Source organism: Neomonachus schauinslandi, chromosome 5, assembly GCF_002201575.2.
Source record: "Neomonachus schauinslandi chromosome 5, ASM220157v2, whole genome shotgun sequence".
Lineage (NCBI taxonomy): Eukaryota > Metazoa > Chordata > Mammalia > Carnivora > Phocidae > Neomonachus > Neomonachus schauinslandi.
This window is the reverse complement of record NC_058407.1, coordinates 71006979-71024886: the sequence shown is the minus strand read 5'-3', so window position 1 is coordinate 71024886 and position 17908 is coordinate 71006979. Positions and strand designations below refer to the sequence as shown.

The 17908-nt window shown below is 35.2% G+C and overlaps 1 protein-coding gene across 1 annotated transcript in view; it reads left to right on the top strand.

Moving 5' to 3' along the window:
* The window catches only part of CNTN1 (contactin 1), a 143436-nt gene that overhangs the window by 95823 nt on the left and 29705 nt on the right, over positions 1-17908 (top strand). The window contains 3 exon segments of the mRNA XM_044915209.1: positions 7517-7666; positions 16522-16565; positions 16567-16593. Coding sequence (XP_044771144.1) covers positions 7517-7666; positions 16522-16565; positions 16567-16593 — 221 coding nt within the window.

Genomic DNA, 17908 nt, shown 5'->3' with positions numbered 1-17908 from the left:
ACTTACTGGAGAAAGAAGAGAGATTAAGTGCAAGTGAGGACTTTGTTCCATTTTGGAATGGGTTCTCCATTTTTTTATGTACAACTGAATTTCCGTCTACTATCATTTTCCTAAGAATTTTTTAAATATTTCTGAGTGTGCAGGTTGCTGGAGTCAAAGACTTCAGCCATTGTACATTAGAAAATTTCTTTCATTTCGTATTTGTGATAATTTTTTGAATGTAAGTTCTAAGTTGTTTTTGAGCATTTAAAAAATATTATTTCTTCATCTTTTTGCCTTCATTGTTTGTGATAAGAAGTCAACTATTGTTTTTACCTTATATTCCTATATTTATTTAATGTGTCCATTATCTCTAGCTGCTTTCAAGATTTCTTTTCCTTTTTGCTTTTCAGCTTGATGAAAATATATTTATCCTGATGAGAGTTTCCTGGCAAGTTGGACCTTTGGGTTGATATCTTCCCCAACTTTGGAAATTCTCTGCCATTATATCTTCCAGTATTTCTTCTGTCTCATTCTCTCTTTCTCTTCTTGGTCTCTATTGCCATGTATGTTAGATTGTTTGATGTGTTCCATGGATCATGGATGTATGTTTGTGTGTATTTCTGTTTAGATAGTATCTAATGACTTGTTTTCACTTCCATAGATTCTTTCCTCCGCTACATTCAGTTTGCTGAAAATCTCATTAAAATGATTTTGATTTTGTATTTCTTTCTATTTCCAGGATTTTTTTTTTGTTTTAGCATTAAGCTCCTTTTAGTATTATTTACATAGTATTCCATAGAAATTTCTTATTTGTTTATACAAGTTGTGCATCTTTACCATTTGATACTTATACATATTTATAGTAGTTATTCTATCATTCCTGTCTGATCATTTAACACCTGGGCCATCTTTAAGTTTGGCTCTGTTGATTTTTTTTCCTTTGTTAAAAACAAATCACATTTCTTTGTTTTCTCATGTCATGATAATTTTTTTCATATCCAAACATTGTGTAAAAAAGAATAGTAGAGCCTAAAGTAAATATTACTTATGCCCAGGAAAATGCATGTCATTTTTTCAAAATTGTCATTTTGTCAATATAATTTGTAGTTGAGGTGCTCTGAGCTTTGCAGTTGGATTCAGTTCAGTAGAGGCCAAGCAAATTTGAGTGTAAGATCAAAATCCTCTCACATCTGAATGTTTTCCAGCCTTACCATCAGACTTCAGTTTGCTCTTCTAGCCTGGCTCTCAGGAAGGGTTCTTTCAGCTTCCCTTCTTTTGCCCCAGACAGCTATTTTCTGATAACTAGTCTAAAATCTGGAGTTCCTGAGGGTGGGAGAAGTTCTCAGTTCTCCTGTATTCAGTCAGACTTCAGCAGACCCAAAGCACTAGTCTTTCTCTGGGGAAGCCGATCTGTCTTCGCTTTCCTGCCACTCACCCAGCCACGCACGGTCACACGCTTATTCAGTAGAAGGCCTGAAGTGCAAGTGGCAGGGTCTCCACTTTCCTGCTTTGCTCTGAGACTTGAGCATATCTGAGATGTCTGTGCCTCAGAGGGAGGTCTCTCTTGGCTCTCTTGTCCTGCCCGCAGCTTCTTTGAGTACTCTTGGTGAAGTCCTACAAAAAGAATTGGCTAATGGGTACAGAAGCTCCTTGATTTGGGGGCTTCTGGGGATTCAATACAGTCATTCCAACCTACACTTTGTCTTTAAATATCTTGAAAAGTTAAACTGTTTTCTTCTTATGAACATTAATGACTATGTCCTCCTCTCCCCATTGCTCTACCTATGATGACTTTAGTTCATTAGACTTCTTCACAAACTCAGCTCTCTGACAGGCTCTGAAAAATGATTATTTTGTAGATTGTCTTACCTGTTCTTTTTGTTAGTTATGTAAGTAAAGTTCTCTTGTGTCAGTATCCTAACTGGTTTTTTCAATGAATGCAGTCATGTAGTCTTTATTTCTAGCGTTGTCCACTAAAAATGGAAGGTGCAGGACTAAACTCAGTTTTATGAAGGTAATTATTTAAGGTGTTCAGTAAATATTTTTCAAAGATATAAAGTTTCAGCAGTAGAAGGATTACATTTAGAATAATGAGATGAAAGAATAGACTGTTTATCTTTAAAACAATCTACTGTAAATATTACTTCTCTTGGACTTTCTAGGGGATAGGCAGCAGAAATATGATGCCATTCTCAGGATTCTACAAGATACATAGGTAACATTTAGAATGTTGTGTTTGATTCTATGCTGCTACTTAGAGAAGAAAAATTATAGAATATTGTTGGTGATGGGGTGTATGTATGGAAGTGGGTTGAACAAAAAGAGGCCTAGAAACCATGCTATGAGATCAACTGAGAGACCCAACCTGGGATATGATCTCTAAAACGAAGAAGAAAAATGTTTTTATATTTAAAATTCTGTCATGTGGAAGCCTAGAATTACAAATTAACATCCTAGCACAAAAATATTTCTCTGAACTTTAGATTATTTCCTTAGAATAGTAATTTAATTTTAAAATTAAATTATTTAGCATAAACATGTTTAAACCCGTGAGCTATACTAAAAAATTGCCCTGTAGAAAGGTAGAAACAATTTTTATTCCTGCCACCAGTATATGAGTATCTCGTCTACCATATTTTACTTACTACTTAGTATTTTTTAATTCTTTGCCACATTGATAGGTTAAAAAATTGGGAAAAAAACCCCACTATGCTCATTGTAGAGTACTTACTTCTTAGAATTTACTATTCTCTTTTTTGCCTTTCCGTAGCTTCAGTTTTTGTTGTTCTTATTTCAAATATGGATTTCTGGTTTTTTATGAGGCTACATTCAAATTTTCCTTAAAGAAGAATCAATGAATCATATCTTCTGGGATGCCAGAGCACAGTTTGCTTCTCTTTTGCTGCAGAGAACTTTGCCAAATCTATGGCATCTGGCCAAGTTCTGCCAGAAGCCCTGTGAGTTGGGTCTGGAGATGCTAAGGAGACACAGAGCCAGTGAGATGGTTTTAAATGCCCTTTTCCCCTCTCAAACACAGACCTGCCTTATCAGTTAGAAGCTCTGAGTGGGTTCTGGATAATTTCAAGTACTTGGGTTTTGGATTGAGAGGAAAGAACCTAAAGGTCCTGGTTGTATTTAAATCCTAAGGAAATACCAGGATTCACTAGACAACTTCAAAGAATCTAGAACAGGTGGGATAACACTACCTACAGTTTTTCTTCAAACAATTTTTTCTTTTTAGTCCTGAGGTCATCCTGGCTATTTCTGAAGCTTTTCAAACAGCTAGTCCATGTGGTCTGAAGGCAGAGTGTCATTAACATGGCTGCCAGGCAACTAAAGCAGTATGAATGATTGGCCTTAAGATACCCATGAGGCTTGCTTCTCTTTTCCTCCAAAGAAGAGTTAGAACCATTTTATTCTGAGCCTTATGGACTCAAAGTATTTGCAAATAAATCTATGGGTTACTGTTTATGGTTGGTTGTTAAAATAAGATCTTCTCAAGAGGGTCTTTTGACCTGAGTGTTTAAAGTAAGGAGTATGTCTCCTGCTCTATATCCCTTTGATTGAGATTTACACTCACAAGTAAAGGCAACATTTAAATAACCATCAGGTTAATACTCAATATGTTTTGTTTTGTTTTGTTTTTACAGAGAGAAGCTTCTGACAGGCATTATACAGTTAAGATCTGTAGAAAAAAATGGCCTGGGTCCAAACTGACCCACTTGAAACTCAGGAACTTGTGACCCCAGTCCTGATTTCTAGCACTTGCCTCTGTTGTGCAAAGTACTCTCCTCTCTTTCTGACTCTAGGAATAATAAACGGATTGTAAAGAACTTGGCTGAAGAGGGGGGACACGGAGTCCCTCTGCTCCTGACTGTTCCCCATTTGGCTTGGGCATGAATCTGCTTCCAAAGCAAAGCTGAACTCTGCTCCCAAACTCTCTATGTAGGTGGTTTTAGAAAAATAAAGCATATCCAATAGTTCCTCCCAGGACTGAAGGAGTAGGGGGAAGACGGCATGGGCTAAAAATCCACTCATAAGGATACTTAAGGCCCAAATAAAACAAACAGAAATGTATAATGGAGGTAGAACAGTAGCAGTGGGGGAGAAAGGATCAACTCACAGAGTAGGAAAGGGATTAAGTGGATTGAGATAAGGTGTATTTTCTGATAAGATAATTTATGGGCTGAATATAGGCATAAGAGCCATAGAGTGTTGGCTATTTTGTGGTGGGGCAAGGTAAAGGAATGCCCTCTTTGTCTTTCACCAGTAGCCTATATGATTCAGAGATTGTTAGTAATCAATCAGTAAAGTGATTGTTATACACAAGGCTGTACTTCTTGCATTGAGACATTGTCTACTCTAAATAAGCATAACTTTTGTATTTATACATTATTTATATTTGTTACAGATATTTAATAAGTAGTACTATTTGCAAAGCACTATGCTAGGTATACTAGGCCCAGAGAAGTTCCAAAATAAGAAGTAGAAGAAACATGTGTATGTCCACAAATGAACAAACAAGGCGGGGAAGCAGAAGAAATATTTTTAGTGTGGGATGCCTGCATCGAGATTGGAGCTGGGCAACAGTAAAAGAGAAATCAAGCTTTAAATCTTGTTCTCATTATGTGGTGTTCAAATGTCCTGCCTCAATCTGGAGGAAGGAAAACAGGCCAGATAGAAGAGCCACTTCTAATTCTAGATACATTTTTCTAAAATGAAAATGTTAGTCATTTTTTTTGCTAAGTTATTCCTACTTCTTACATAGATGGTTTTCTTTAAGGGGTATTATAAATATATACCAAAACATGTTTGTTTTGGGTATTTATATTCTCATAAGTTCTGATGTTAATGTATATTAAGAGGAATGATTATAATTGGTTTTATTCTAAAAAGAGCACTTTTCATGCCTTTAGCAATCCTGGTAGAGAATGTTATCCTTAACTTACCGGTATCAAATTATTTCCTAACTATTCAGAAGGTACGTTCTAGAAGTCCATCTCTCTACCATCCACTTCTTGTTTCCCCTTCTGAGAGAGTTGTTTGCATCCCTGAGCCAATGGTTTCTTACTGGTATTTACCTAATGGTAGTGACTCCAAGGCTTTTTGCTTATTCTTCCTTTCTTCATCTCAGTCATTAAAATCAAGGGACTGACAACCTCATCTGCAATCCAAAGCCCACCACAAAAGGAGCCCCGTTGACTTTTCCTTCTTTACCTTTCATCATTCCTCCAAATATTTTCTGTGGTCAGTTAATGATTTTCTAGTCTTTGAACATACACCTGATCTTCCGTTTATTTGGGGGTATTTTCCTATTGGATCCTCACATGTGCTCAAAAATCAATCTATCAGCTGCAGCTTCTACTGCACACCCATCTGGTTCTTCTTGTTTTGACCCAACCTACACTTGCCCATATCTGTTGACTGCCTAGCTTCTTGAAAAAGCCTGGGGTAGCCTTGACGATCATGAGAATAGCATACCCTTGTCAAGAGAGTGCTTGACTTGTTGGAGTGCTTCCAACATTTCCATTCTTCAGGCATTTAAATGATGCTGGGATTTTGCAGCATAGGAAAGAGGGGAGAGATTGGACTACCTCCTTGAGCCTTCTACTGTATGTTTTTACTTAGGCCTCCAAACTTATAAGATCACAAACTCATAAATAGTTTCATCAACTTCTGATTTTAAAACCCTATATTAGTTTCCTAGGGCTGCTGTAACAAGTTGGTTGCTTAAAACAATAGAAATTTAGTCTCTCATAGTTCTGGAGGCCAGAATCCAGAATCAAGATGTTGGCAAGTCTGTACCCTCTCCAAAGGCTGTAGGGAACAATTCATTCCTTACCTCTCCCAGCTTATGGTGGCTCCAGATATTCCTTGGCTTGTGACCACAGAGGCAGAAGTTGAAGTGTTGTGGTCACATTGCAGCTTCCTGTTCTACGTATTTCTCCCCTCTGTGTTTCTCTTATAAGGACACTTGTCACTGGATTTAGGGCTCATCTAGATAATCCAGCATGATCTTAACCCAAGATCCTTAACATAATTCCAGTCTTAAACTTGAAAGTTTATACAAAAGCTATTTTTTCCAATAAGTTGCATTCACAGGTTCTAGTAATTTGGGCATAGATAAAACTTTTTGGTAGGCACAATTCAATCCATTATTATAAAAGCTTATCTTCTCATAGGAGGCTCAAAATTATTTGAAGGTCTCTAGAAGGGAAGAGGGACCACCCTACCCAGTGTCACAACATCCAGCTGTATTTTTCCCCTTTCTTTACGAAGAGCCCTTTATAAACTAAAACTTCACCTTCCTTCCCCCAACTGCCTAAAAGAAGTCCCTTGGTATATGAAGTAAGGCAAATTCTGATTTGGTGTGAGGGAAGGGTGGAAAAAATAGGAAATAGGCAGAATCAAAACATGAGAAGGTAAAGCCTAACTTTTAATCAGAAAGTAAAAAATATATGTCAAATGTAGAGAACAAGTTCATAACAAAATAAGAGAAAAGATGGCAAAATTTGTGTCCAGGAGAGTTAAAATTGTGGTAGGGTGAGGCATGGCATGGTGTGAGCCACACAGGTAGAATAACCATCAGGTTAATACTCAATATGTTTTGTTTTGTTTTGTTCAAAGGCAGAAACTGGACACTAGGACCCTTAGCATTTATTGTGGAGACGGGTACAGCACCTTGAAAAGCTAGATATTCATGGTCTGCATTGACAGAAAAAAATTCCCTAAATGAGATGATGAGTCATAGACAAGCCTGAAGGAAAAAATTTTCCAAATAAGTGATGTACAAGTATTTACATGCATATGTGTGTGTAGATTAGTTATTAAAAACACGTGGAAATATTTTAAGAGAGCTTAAAATACTGGATAGTTCTGCCTTCGTTGTATGTTTTATCATATCTCAATGCAATAAGCAATCTTGGATCATATCCTACCCATAATTTGTAATCTTTTTATTACTTAGAAGCATGAATTATGAGAAGTACTTAATAAATCTTAATAAACTATCATAACATTTATTATCATGGCCCCAAATAATTTGGGTAAAAGTGTACAAAACCAACTAAAAAAGGGTATAAACATATAGGTACACTAGTAATAAATCATTCACTACCCATATGCAACATCAGTGGCAGTCCATAAAATTTTTAAGTGCCCCAATTATACACTTGCCTCAGTGTCTTTCTAGATTCTACCTTGAGAATATAGCTTCTTGCTATTCAAGGTGGAGCCCAGGGATTAGCAGCAAAAGCATAACCTGGGAGCTTGATAGAAGTGTAGAATTTCACTCTCTGACCTTAGGTTTATGAAATAGATGATTCTTATGCATATCACTTTTTCTAGTTTATTATTTATTTATGATCTCTCTGCTTACTCCCTTGAACTTAACATTTTGTCATTTCTAGTTTGTATTTTTATTTCAACTCAATGGAATATGTGCCATTTTCTCAAAATAATAAAATAAAAATGGGGGATTATAAAATTGATGTTATCCAACTAATATTCTCTGTTTAATATTCATTTTGTTTAGATCCCCCAATCATTGAAGGAAATATGGAGGCAGCAAGAGCAGTGGATTTAATCCCATGGATGGAGTATGAATTTCGTGTGGTAGCAACCAATACTTTGGGTATAGGAGAACCCAGTATACCATCAAACAAAATTAAAACAGATGGTGCTGGTATGTTGAAGAAACTTTTTAAAATTTAAAAGGTTTATAAATACAGTGCCACTTTAATATATAGCTGAATGTATTTCAAAATAAATAATGCTCTGAGGTAAGTGATTCATCTAAAAAATGTGTATATGTATTTCACACAGGTGTGTGTACTCTGTGTCAAGACAGTCAAAAATTTTTAAAAAAAAGGAAATATGAAGTTTAAGAATATTTTTACATAATTAATATAAGGAAAGAGGTAAATAGAAATCACTACATATTCCACTAGGGACCCCTAAAATGAAGTTGGTATTTAGAATATAAACTTTCATGTAAATTCTGAATCTTAACCAGGCAGATTCTTAATTAAGCAGATCCTGTGATTTAGAAGGTTCACAATTTTGCATGTCACTCAAAGATGTTTATAACTGAGTGGCCGTGGGCTATGGTCAGGGAGGATAAGTTGAGTAGGGAGTAGAGAGAATGGGATGAGAACTTCTCAGATCTATACCACTTGGGGAGTCATAGCATTTCTGAGTAATAGCTGTAATGTGTTCTTTTAATATGAGGTGGGACTCTAAATATGCTCTTTTATCACTGCTCAGCCTTGGATGTTCTTCCAGTTTAGATTCACATTTTTATGCTAAATACCAAGTCCATTTAAATAGTCTTTAGTAGGAGAAGTACTCAGCTCTATTTTCCTTTTCCCCTGCATTATCAGGCAAAAATATTGTTCTGATTCTAATAATAGCTCTTTTTTATTATTCCTTGTCTACGAAAAAGAAAATGTTTGGTAGGATCTCTGAGTTTATTTTTATTATGCCTTGCCAAAGTTCAGTGCTTTATTTGGAAGAAAAGATTTTAAAAGGATGACAGACTGCTGTTAAAATTCTGCTATGATATCTTAATATCACTAATCCACATTTCTGGCTTCTTCAATTTCTTGGCCTAACATCTAAATAGAATGATGAACTATGTCTTAGTTTTTAAAGCCAAGTTATTCACAGAACTGCCATCAATAAACTCTCTTAAATTTCCATGTAGTTTACTGCATTATTTACCACATACAAATGATGATTCTGTAATAAAGGGAGAAAATAAACCCTGAAGTACTGATCACAGTACTGATTCACACATATTTCAGTTAATTCCTATAATAATACTTTAAAGTAGGTAATACAATTCAATGCTTATTAATGGGCAGTAGACTCACAGACAGTAAATAGTGTTGAGTGAATGTAACCACTTGCAAGACTCAGTTCAAATCCAGATCTGTTTGACCCTTCTCATATATTGAGCTTTCTCTCTTACAAGCGGTATCTCAAGCAGGACTCTCAAAATGCCTATTTATATAAAAGTTTATTAGTGTTCTAGTAGAAGTTTAGATTTCATCCTTAACTATGGAACTAGATATGACTAAATAATATTTTTTTGTTTTGTTTTGGTATATCCACCCATGAAATAAACACAACTGTTACTTTTTTCTCACCTCATAGAATCTCATTAGGATAGGGAGGTAATATAAGTTGAAGCTTTACAGAACACAGATACCAGATAGCCAGGATTCTTGTGTTTGGTTTTTATTATTAGTCCCTAGAGCCACTTACTTTTTTTTTTTTAAGTTTTTATTTATTTATTTGACAGAGAGAGACACAGTGAGAGAGGGAACACAAGCAGAGGAAGTGGGAGAGGGAGAGGCAGGCTTCCTGCGGAGCAGGGAGCCCGAATCGGGACTCGATCCCGATTCCCGGGGGGGGGGGGGGGGGGGCTCTGAGCCGAAGGCAGACACTTAAGGACTGAGCCACCCAGGCGCCCCCACTTATGTTTTTAATAGAAACTTCAGTATGATGGACTGAACACAGTTGCCCTTTCTTGAAAGACAAAAATAAAAAGGAATACGGGCGTGATCTGACTGGTGGTTTTAACCACATAATTTCATGCTGAGAGATCTTGCACTTGATTTAACAAGTATTCATTTTCAAAATAAAATTGCAAAAATAAAATTAAATGATTAAATTTATGCCTCAGTAAACTTATTTCAGTTAAAAAATTATAACTGAAATATAGGTCTTTTTTATTTTTATTTTTTAAAGATTTTATTCATTTATTCATGAGACACAGAGAGAGAGAGGCAGAGGGAGAATCAGCCTCCCTGCAGAACAGGGAGCCCAATGTGGGACTCGAGATCATTACCAGTGCCCACCGAAGTCCGACGCTTAACCGACTGAGCCACCCAGACGCCCTATAGGCTCTTTTTAAATCTCATTGACCTTGGGGCGCCTGGGTGGCTCAGTTGGTTAAGCGACTGCCTTCGGCTCAGGTCATGATCCTGAAGTCCCAGGATCGAGTCCCGCATCAGGCTTCCCGCTGGGCAGGGAGTCTGCTTCTCCCTCTGACCCTCCCCCTCTCATGCTCTCTCATTCTCACTCTCAAATAAATAAATAAAATCTTTAAAAAAAATAATAAATAAATAAATCTCATTGAGCTTGATTAACTTTCCATTATTTCTTAACTAAAATGATATAGAACTAAAACTTAATCTGAACACATTTTTTGAAGTACAAAATTCTTCGTAGGAGAGGGAGGATACTTTCTCTGGCATTGGTGATAGATGTAGACCTTCCCCTCTCCTAGGAATTCTGATACAAACAATATCTTAATTATTTAATCTCAGAAAGTGACAGATCTGGTATACATAGCTTGATCATCTGGAAAGAATTATTTCAGTATCTTTTTTTTTTAATCTCAAAGTAGAAATGATTAAATATGTTTTTAGGAATAACAACAAGAAGTGTCTAAGAGAAAGATTCAGTCTGATTTTTGAATCTCAGCCTATGAATATAATTTATATTTAATATCATATTTAGAAGATCAGGATTCTTTTGATATACTTATCACCAACAGTTTGTATGTAACTGTGAAGACTTTTCAACCTCAGGGTCTTCTTACCCTTAGAAATGCTGGGAAAAACTTGTTTTTTGTTGGATTGTTTCTTTCAACCAACAAATTTTTGGCATCACCTTTCTTAAGCATTGCCTTTTACGTTGTATTTGCTCCAATGGTATTTTGTAAATGAATGAATTCTCTAGTGTGCTTAGAAAATAACTTCCTTTGAGAGCCTTCAGAGCCAAAACAAACAGACCTACAAAGTGATAACAGTCTTGGTCCCAATGCAAGGTACAGCCCTCTAGTGATATAATGAGATGATTCATTCATTTCTATTGTGAAAAAATAACTCCCATAACCTCTAACACATTCATTAATCTTTCATAAGAAAAATTGTAGGGTCTTATATTAATCAACTTTTATAGCTACCAGCATTTCAGCCCCTGCTATATATTATGACACAGTGCTAAGCTTTCTATTTGCATTGCTCCACTTAAATCCCACAATAACTTCATGAAACTGGTATTGTTATCCCTAATTTTACAGACAAGGAAGTTAAGATTACAGCCTAGCTAATGTGAAGCAGAGCTGGGATTCAAATCCAGGACTTTCTAATTCTAAAAGCTCTGCTCCTAAAACACTTTCTAAAAGGACTATATTGAAGTTGAGAACACTATTTCAGTAAAATTTTGGTGCCATCATTTAAAACCTTGGATTAGAGGCAGATTATTTAACCTCTCTGAGCCTTAGTTTTCTCATTTCTAAATGGAAATCATTTATTCTATGATATTATTTTTTATGATTAAAAAATGTAGAGAGGTAGTACTATCTAGTGCATAATATTTGCTGAATAAAATTTATTTATGATTCTTCTAATTCTTATTTTAAACTTTAATATGCTTATAAGAAAATATTGTCTACTCTGTAATTGATCACCTCATTTGGCAATATATTTCCATTTTTTTATAAGCCTAGAGAATCGTAATTTCATGTAATTTCTAATCATCTTAGAGGAAGAATTTTATATATTTACTCTAATAAAATTCAACAGAATATCTCTAAATGTTGTTTTTCTTTTCATCCTGCTTTTTGAAAATTTAATATGCATAAAATTAGACACTTACATTGTTCATTCTTACAAAAAAATAAAAATACTTTTTCAAAACAAGGGGATGTTTGTCTTGTCATGTACCATTATAACAACTCTGTAAGAGATGCCAGCATGTGTTATGTGGGATAAAGCCTGGTTCCCATTTGATGGAAAGGTTGCCCCTGCACCTCATTATGCTGATTGAAAGACACAACATTATCTAATGCAGCACATGCCCTTATCTGTCCAATTACTTAATGTTAAGATCGCATTGCACAGTTGCATATATTCTTTGGATTCAGACAAGTGCATTATAAAATGGATGGTCCCAAATGAAGAATTAGAAGATGTGTTTGTAATTCATTGTAGCCCATTTAATTTTGACTGTAAGAAAGAGATAACAAAAGCATCCTTCAAAGTAATGTGTCATTATAAGACATACCCCCATAACTAATGGATCTGCAGGTGCACTTGGTGAGTTGATATCCTAAAATGGTGCATTTGGGTTTGTTTTGAAAGCTTTGGCATTTATTGATGCAGGTTTAACCTAAGAAGGAAAAGAGAAAAAAATATGATACAAGAATCGGCACTTTCATCCTTTGTATAGAGCTTTAATTTCCTTTCTAATGAAGCTATTCTGCTCTTTTATTTAGTTTTATTTTTAATTTTTTAAATTATATTTGATAAAGGTGAGAAATGGTGCTAAGAGCATATTTTGTTGCTAGCAAGGTACTGTTAAATTTAGTTGCTATCATTAGTAATAAAAGAGATAAATCTTTTTTAAAAGTAGCAAAAAGTATAGATTTTTCAGCCACGAGGAGGCCTGTGTTAAAGCTATGGCTTCTCTACATGTGAACAGTGTGACCTGGCTAGCTAAGTAACTTCTTTTGGGATTCATTTGCTTCACCTGTCAAAAGAGGATAAAGCTACTTCTTTGTATACTTATTTCAAAGTGCTGATCTGAGTATCCAGTTAGGTGTGCTACATAAAAATCATTTCTATGTTCTAGATGAGTCTTTTATTAAGCTGGGCTTCTTCATTCATTCAGCAAACTTTCACAAATTAGGGATATTTAACACATTGAAGTAAAACTGGTTGTACATATTTACAGTTGCTGTATTAAAAAATGCATCTTTAGGCCTGGAATCAGATTCCATTTATGTTGTGATCTTCAGTGGCTACAAAATTATTTGTAGAAGGAAAAGGGAGGAACAAGAAGGGTAATACGGTGGCTCTGGCAGTTGGAAGTTAATAGAGGAGGATGAAAAGAGAAGCAGCTATCAAAGCCACAGTGATATTTGCACAATGTGATTTAGAAGAACCCATTATCAATCGTAATTTGTTTTATTTGAAAATAAATTTCACATGTGCCTTAGATGCTTTTGTTTTTAATACACTGAGAGGGAGACACTAGGAAGTTCTAATTCTTTTCCTTAATTTAAACAAATAGTGTGTGTTTGGTTTGAGTTCTTCATAATAATTCTACTGTGCATTATGATTACTTCAGTTTGTAGCCGTCTTTTCTGTCAGCATTTCCTCAGATGACTTATTCTTAGATTACCGTTCTGTTGAGCAGTTAACCGATTTACTCTACCACCCGTTTAAAATTCCTGTTTAAGATCAAAGCCTAGATTAATAAACAGGCCTACAATTTCACCTTGATAAGAGCCTAAGACGTTAATATTTTTATGAACTATCTCGGACCCTGTATTGTTTTTACCTACTATGGAAAGAACATCAGTTTAACATGGTAGATGCATCAGGAATGTTAGCAATCTGTTCCACCAGCAGAACAGGAGATCATAAGGGTTACAAACAACTCCTCTCATTTGAATATCCAAGTATTATGCAGTTCATTTGATTTTGCTAACAGCTAATCAGAAAGAATATATATTTAAAAATAGAATAAAAGCAGATCTAAGATGTTAATCTATACTTCAATTCCTTTGGTATTCTAGATTCTAGAGCATTACATTTATAACCATTTGAATCTCTTCCTAAAAATTTGGTTTTAAATCACAATGAAATTTTGATGCAAATTAAAATGGAAAGTTACATTCATGGTAACTTTATTTCTGTAAAAATGGCTCTACAAGTTAAGTAATAATTAACAAGAACTAAGTAGTGAACAGTTTATTTTGGGTCAGGGGCCTGTCTTCAAATACTCCATGATATTCACAGTTTAGGATTTGTTGTAAACCCATTTCTATACTTTAAATAAAAATCCAAAGCTCAAATAGGTACTTATATGCAAATTACCTAAGCTTTCAAATCTAAAAGTAAAATTGGCTTTGTTTTTATAAACTGAAAGAATAATCGCGACGTTGGCTTAATTTTCTTTTTAAATAATTTTTAGTTCTGTGATCGAAATACAGAAGCACTCTTCTAAACCTCATTAGGGAATCACTTAGACTGAACTCATGGCAGAAGGATAAATATAAAAACTCACTATTTTTAACCTTTCACAGTTAAATATTGTTTATTCATGATTAATTCAATAATTTTGTATTTTTCCTAAATAATTTATTAAAATCTTTTAAATGATTTATAGTTAAAAGAAAGTTTAGTTTGTTCACTGTTAAATTACTTTGGATCCAAAAGTTGAATAAGCTGCCTTGTGCTTAGAGTGATTTACTTCCCTGAAAGGAATCATGATTTGCCCAAGTCTTCCTGTTCATACAAGGCTGAATGCAAATATAGAGCATCTAGGTGCTCAGATTCTTGTCAGATATGTAGGTTATATTTCAATTCCACCTGTGAAAAAAAGTCCCATAACTGCCAAAGCTACAACTGAACATTCAAAGCTAAATGGAGGACATTAAGTCAATAATTAGCCTAAGATACAAAACACTCTATTAAGAGGTACAGTACCTTCATTACTGCCTTTTATTTTAGCATTATGAGCTCAGTGAATAATCTTTGAAGAGCAAGTCAGTCTCGACTTATTGAAGCATGTTGAAAGAGCTTAAAATAAACATTATGAAATGGAAAAAAATTCAATCTAACATAAACATATTCCATTTTTAGCTCTGTTCTAAATAAAGAGGCTAATATTGATTGTAATGAAAAGGATAACAGTGAAATGTTTTGGCAAATAATACTTGACCTGATGAAAGCAGTATTTGATTCAATAAATTACAGTGTAATAAATTATTCTACTTATTTTTAAAATTATTTGCCTGCGACCAAAATACTTGTACTTAGAGTTAAACGCACAAAATTTGATTTATTCATTGATTATAAAACAGCATGTTCTTTGTTTCTTGTTTCTTGTAGCATGTAGAGTTTTAACTTCAGAATATGAGTTACGGGGTTTAAAGGGTTTCCAAGAGTTATTTTAATATCCAGCCTTCAATATGTATTTTATCTAAAGTGCTACAATTATCTTTTAACACCTCTGTGCACTCAATTTTTATTTCTGACACTTATGTGGCAACAGTTGAATAGTAAAATAAAATCTCTCAAATTCATATTAACTCTTAATCGGAAATGGAAATCATCATATGGTTTATAGACATAAAGAAAACCATGCATGTTTTTTTGTTTCTGTGCAATTAATGTACCTTATTCAACAAAGAAATTACTAGGTTAACATAGGGGAGGTTGTGAAGTATTTATCTTTGAATCACAATTATTTGTTGGGTTCTGCAGCTTAGTAAATGGATGCATTGCTTTGAGCACTCTGAGGAAGGCATGGCTATTTCCTATTGGGAAATAGGATCTGGGGAATCAAGGAATAACTCATCTTTCATATGTTCTTTAAAATGTTAACAGATCTGGGAGTGATATCTCAGACTGAGCCACAACAGTTGTATGTAAAAACACACACCATCCGTATAGCTGAGTAGCTGATCTCTAAGTGCCTCCAGTGCAGGACAAACTATGTTTATCTATTGGTACAACTCCAGTTAGATGCAAATCCAATAAGACACAGCATACTATAAGATAGAGGATGCAAATCTGATAAGATATAGTGACTATCCTGAAGGACTTTCAGGGAGAGAGAATAACTTGGAGAAAAACAAAGAAGAGGCCATTGGACTTGGCAGTTAGAAGCAATTGTGTGATTTCTGAGAGAGTGATTTCAGTAATATAAAGTAGAAAACAGATTATGGGTTGTTAAAAAGTAGTTATAGAGTGAAGTACAAAAAATAGCCATATACCAGTTCTTCTTTGCTGTTCAGTGACAGGAAAGTGTTTGATGGCATGGAGCGTAAGTGGAAGGCAATATTACAGATAATTTTTAAAGATAGACTGCAGAGTAGAATCCAATAGAATAACTGAAAACTGAAAGATGATAGAGAAGATAGGAGTGTGGGAGTGTTGGCATCCCTGATGGGGCAAAATTCTGGAAGAGATTTAGGAACTGGAAGTGAGAGTACCAGAAACAATATTAGATTTCTAATATTTCCAGATATTTTGGGGTAACATTATCCAATGTTAGTGTACAGGCACTCTGTAACAGTTATTTATAGGTTAAAGCATAAAATTAATACCACAACAGTAAATTATTAGAAGGCCATAGTGTCGAAAAGTAAAAGCTGTGAAATATTTTCCCAACAAAGTGGATCTAATCTTTCAAAATCATATTAAATGAAAGGACAAAGGGAAAAAAAAAAAAAAGATGTGTGTGGGGGGAGGGCAAATTTGCTTTGTTACCCATTACTGAAGAAAACCCACGCTTTCCTTTGGCACCGAATCAATGTTTGTCTTGGGAGTAAAATACATTATATACATACTACAGTTACTATGAGGCATTGTTGTTATAATTGAGCAGATCATGTGTACAGCTTGTCTTTCCCAGTGAAAGAAAAAATTCATGGTTTTTGTAGTGAATAAGAACTCTAGAACCAGAAAAAAATTACATAACCTAATTTTTCATTGTTTCCTTTGTTTGTTTCAGCACCGAATGTGGCTCCTTCAGATGTAGGAGGTGGAGGGGGGGAGCAACAGAGAGCTGACCATAACATGGGTGGTAAGTATTAGTAAGTTGTATATATCATAGGCTGCTTTACTTACACTTAATCCCAAATCCATTTTGTTTCCTGAAATAAACTGAAACAAAAGACGCTGCCCAGGGTGAATTGCTTTTGTTCTGTTTTGTTTAAATATACTAAGAAAGGGGCGCCTGGGTGGCTCAGTCGTTAAGCGTCTGCCTTCGGCTCAGGTCACGATCCCGGGGTCCTGGGATCGAGCCCCGCGTCGGGCTCCCTGCTCGGCGGGAAGCCTGCTTCTCCCTCTCCCACTCCCCCTGCTTGTGTTCCTTCTCTCGCTGTGTCTCTCTCTGTCAAATAAATAAATAAAATCTTTAAAAAAAAAAAAAAAATATATATACTAAGAAAAATTCTAATAGACAATTAAGGAAATTATCAACAAGTAGAAGAAACTGTGAGTTCACCAGAGGTTTCAATGTAGATATTTTTCTCCATTAAGTGAGTATAAAGAGAAACTGAAGTTTAAATGGAAAGTAATCCACTCTTATTCCACATATGGTTGTTATTTACATTCATTTGTTGATTTATATCTTAACTAAGTCAAAAGCTTTCTAGTGAGTGTACATTGACGCTTTTATTCATGGTCAAGATAGAATCAGAGGCCAAGGACACTGGCTATCTATTTGTTTTCTTTGCATTACCATATCTACTACCTTTTCTTGACTTATAAGAATCACCTGGAGAAAAGTAGGAATTTTGTGGCTTATATAGGAATAATATAAAAATCATTGGTATTATTTTTGGTGAAACAAATTTTTTACAATGTATTTTAAGTAAAATGTGAATTTTATGTTTTATTTATTTTTTATTTTTTAAAGATTTTATTTATTTATTTGACAGAGAGAGAGAGACAGCGAGAGAGGGAACACAAGCAGGAGGAGTGGGAGAGGGAGAAGCAGGCTTCCCGCAGAGCAGGGAGCCCGATGCGGGGCTCGATCCCAGGACCCTAGGATCATGACCTGAGCCGAAGGCAGACGCTTAACGACTGAGCCACCCAGGCGCCCCCCCCTTTTTTTTAAAGATTTTAATGAATTTTATTTTTTAAAAGAAAATTACAAAGGGGGGGGAGGAGCAAGATGGTGGAGGAGTAGGAGACCTAAATTTCGTCCAGTCCCAGGAATTCAGCTGGATAGGGATCAAACCATTCTGAACACCTATGAACTCAATAGGAGATCGAAGAAAAGAATAGCAGCAACTCTCTGAACAGAAAAGTGACCACTTTCTGGAAGGTAGGATGTGCAGACAAGTGAATCCGAGGTGATATTCGGTAGGAGAGATGGCGGGGGAGGGGGCCTC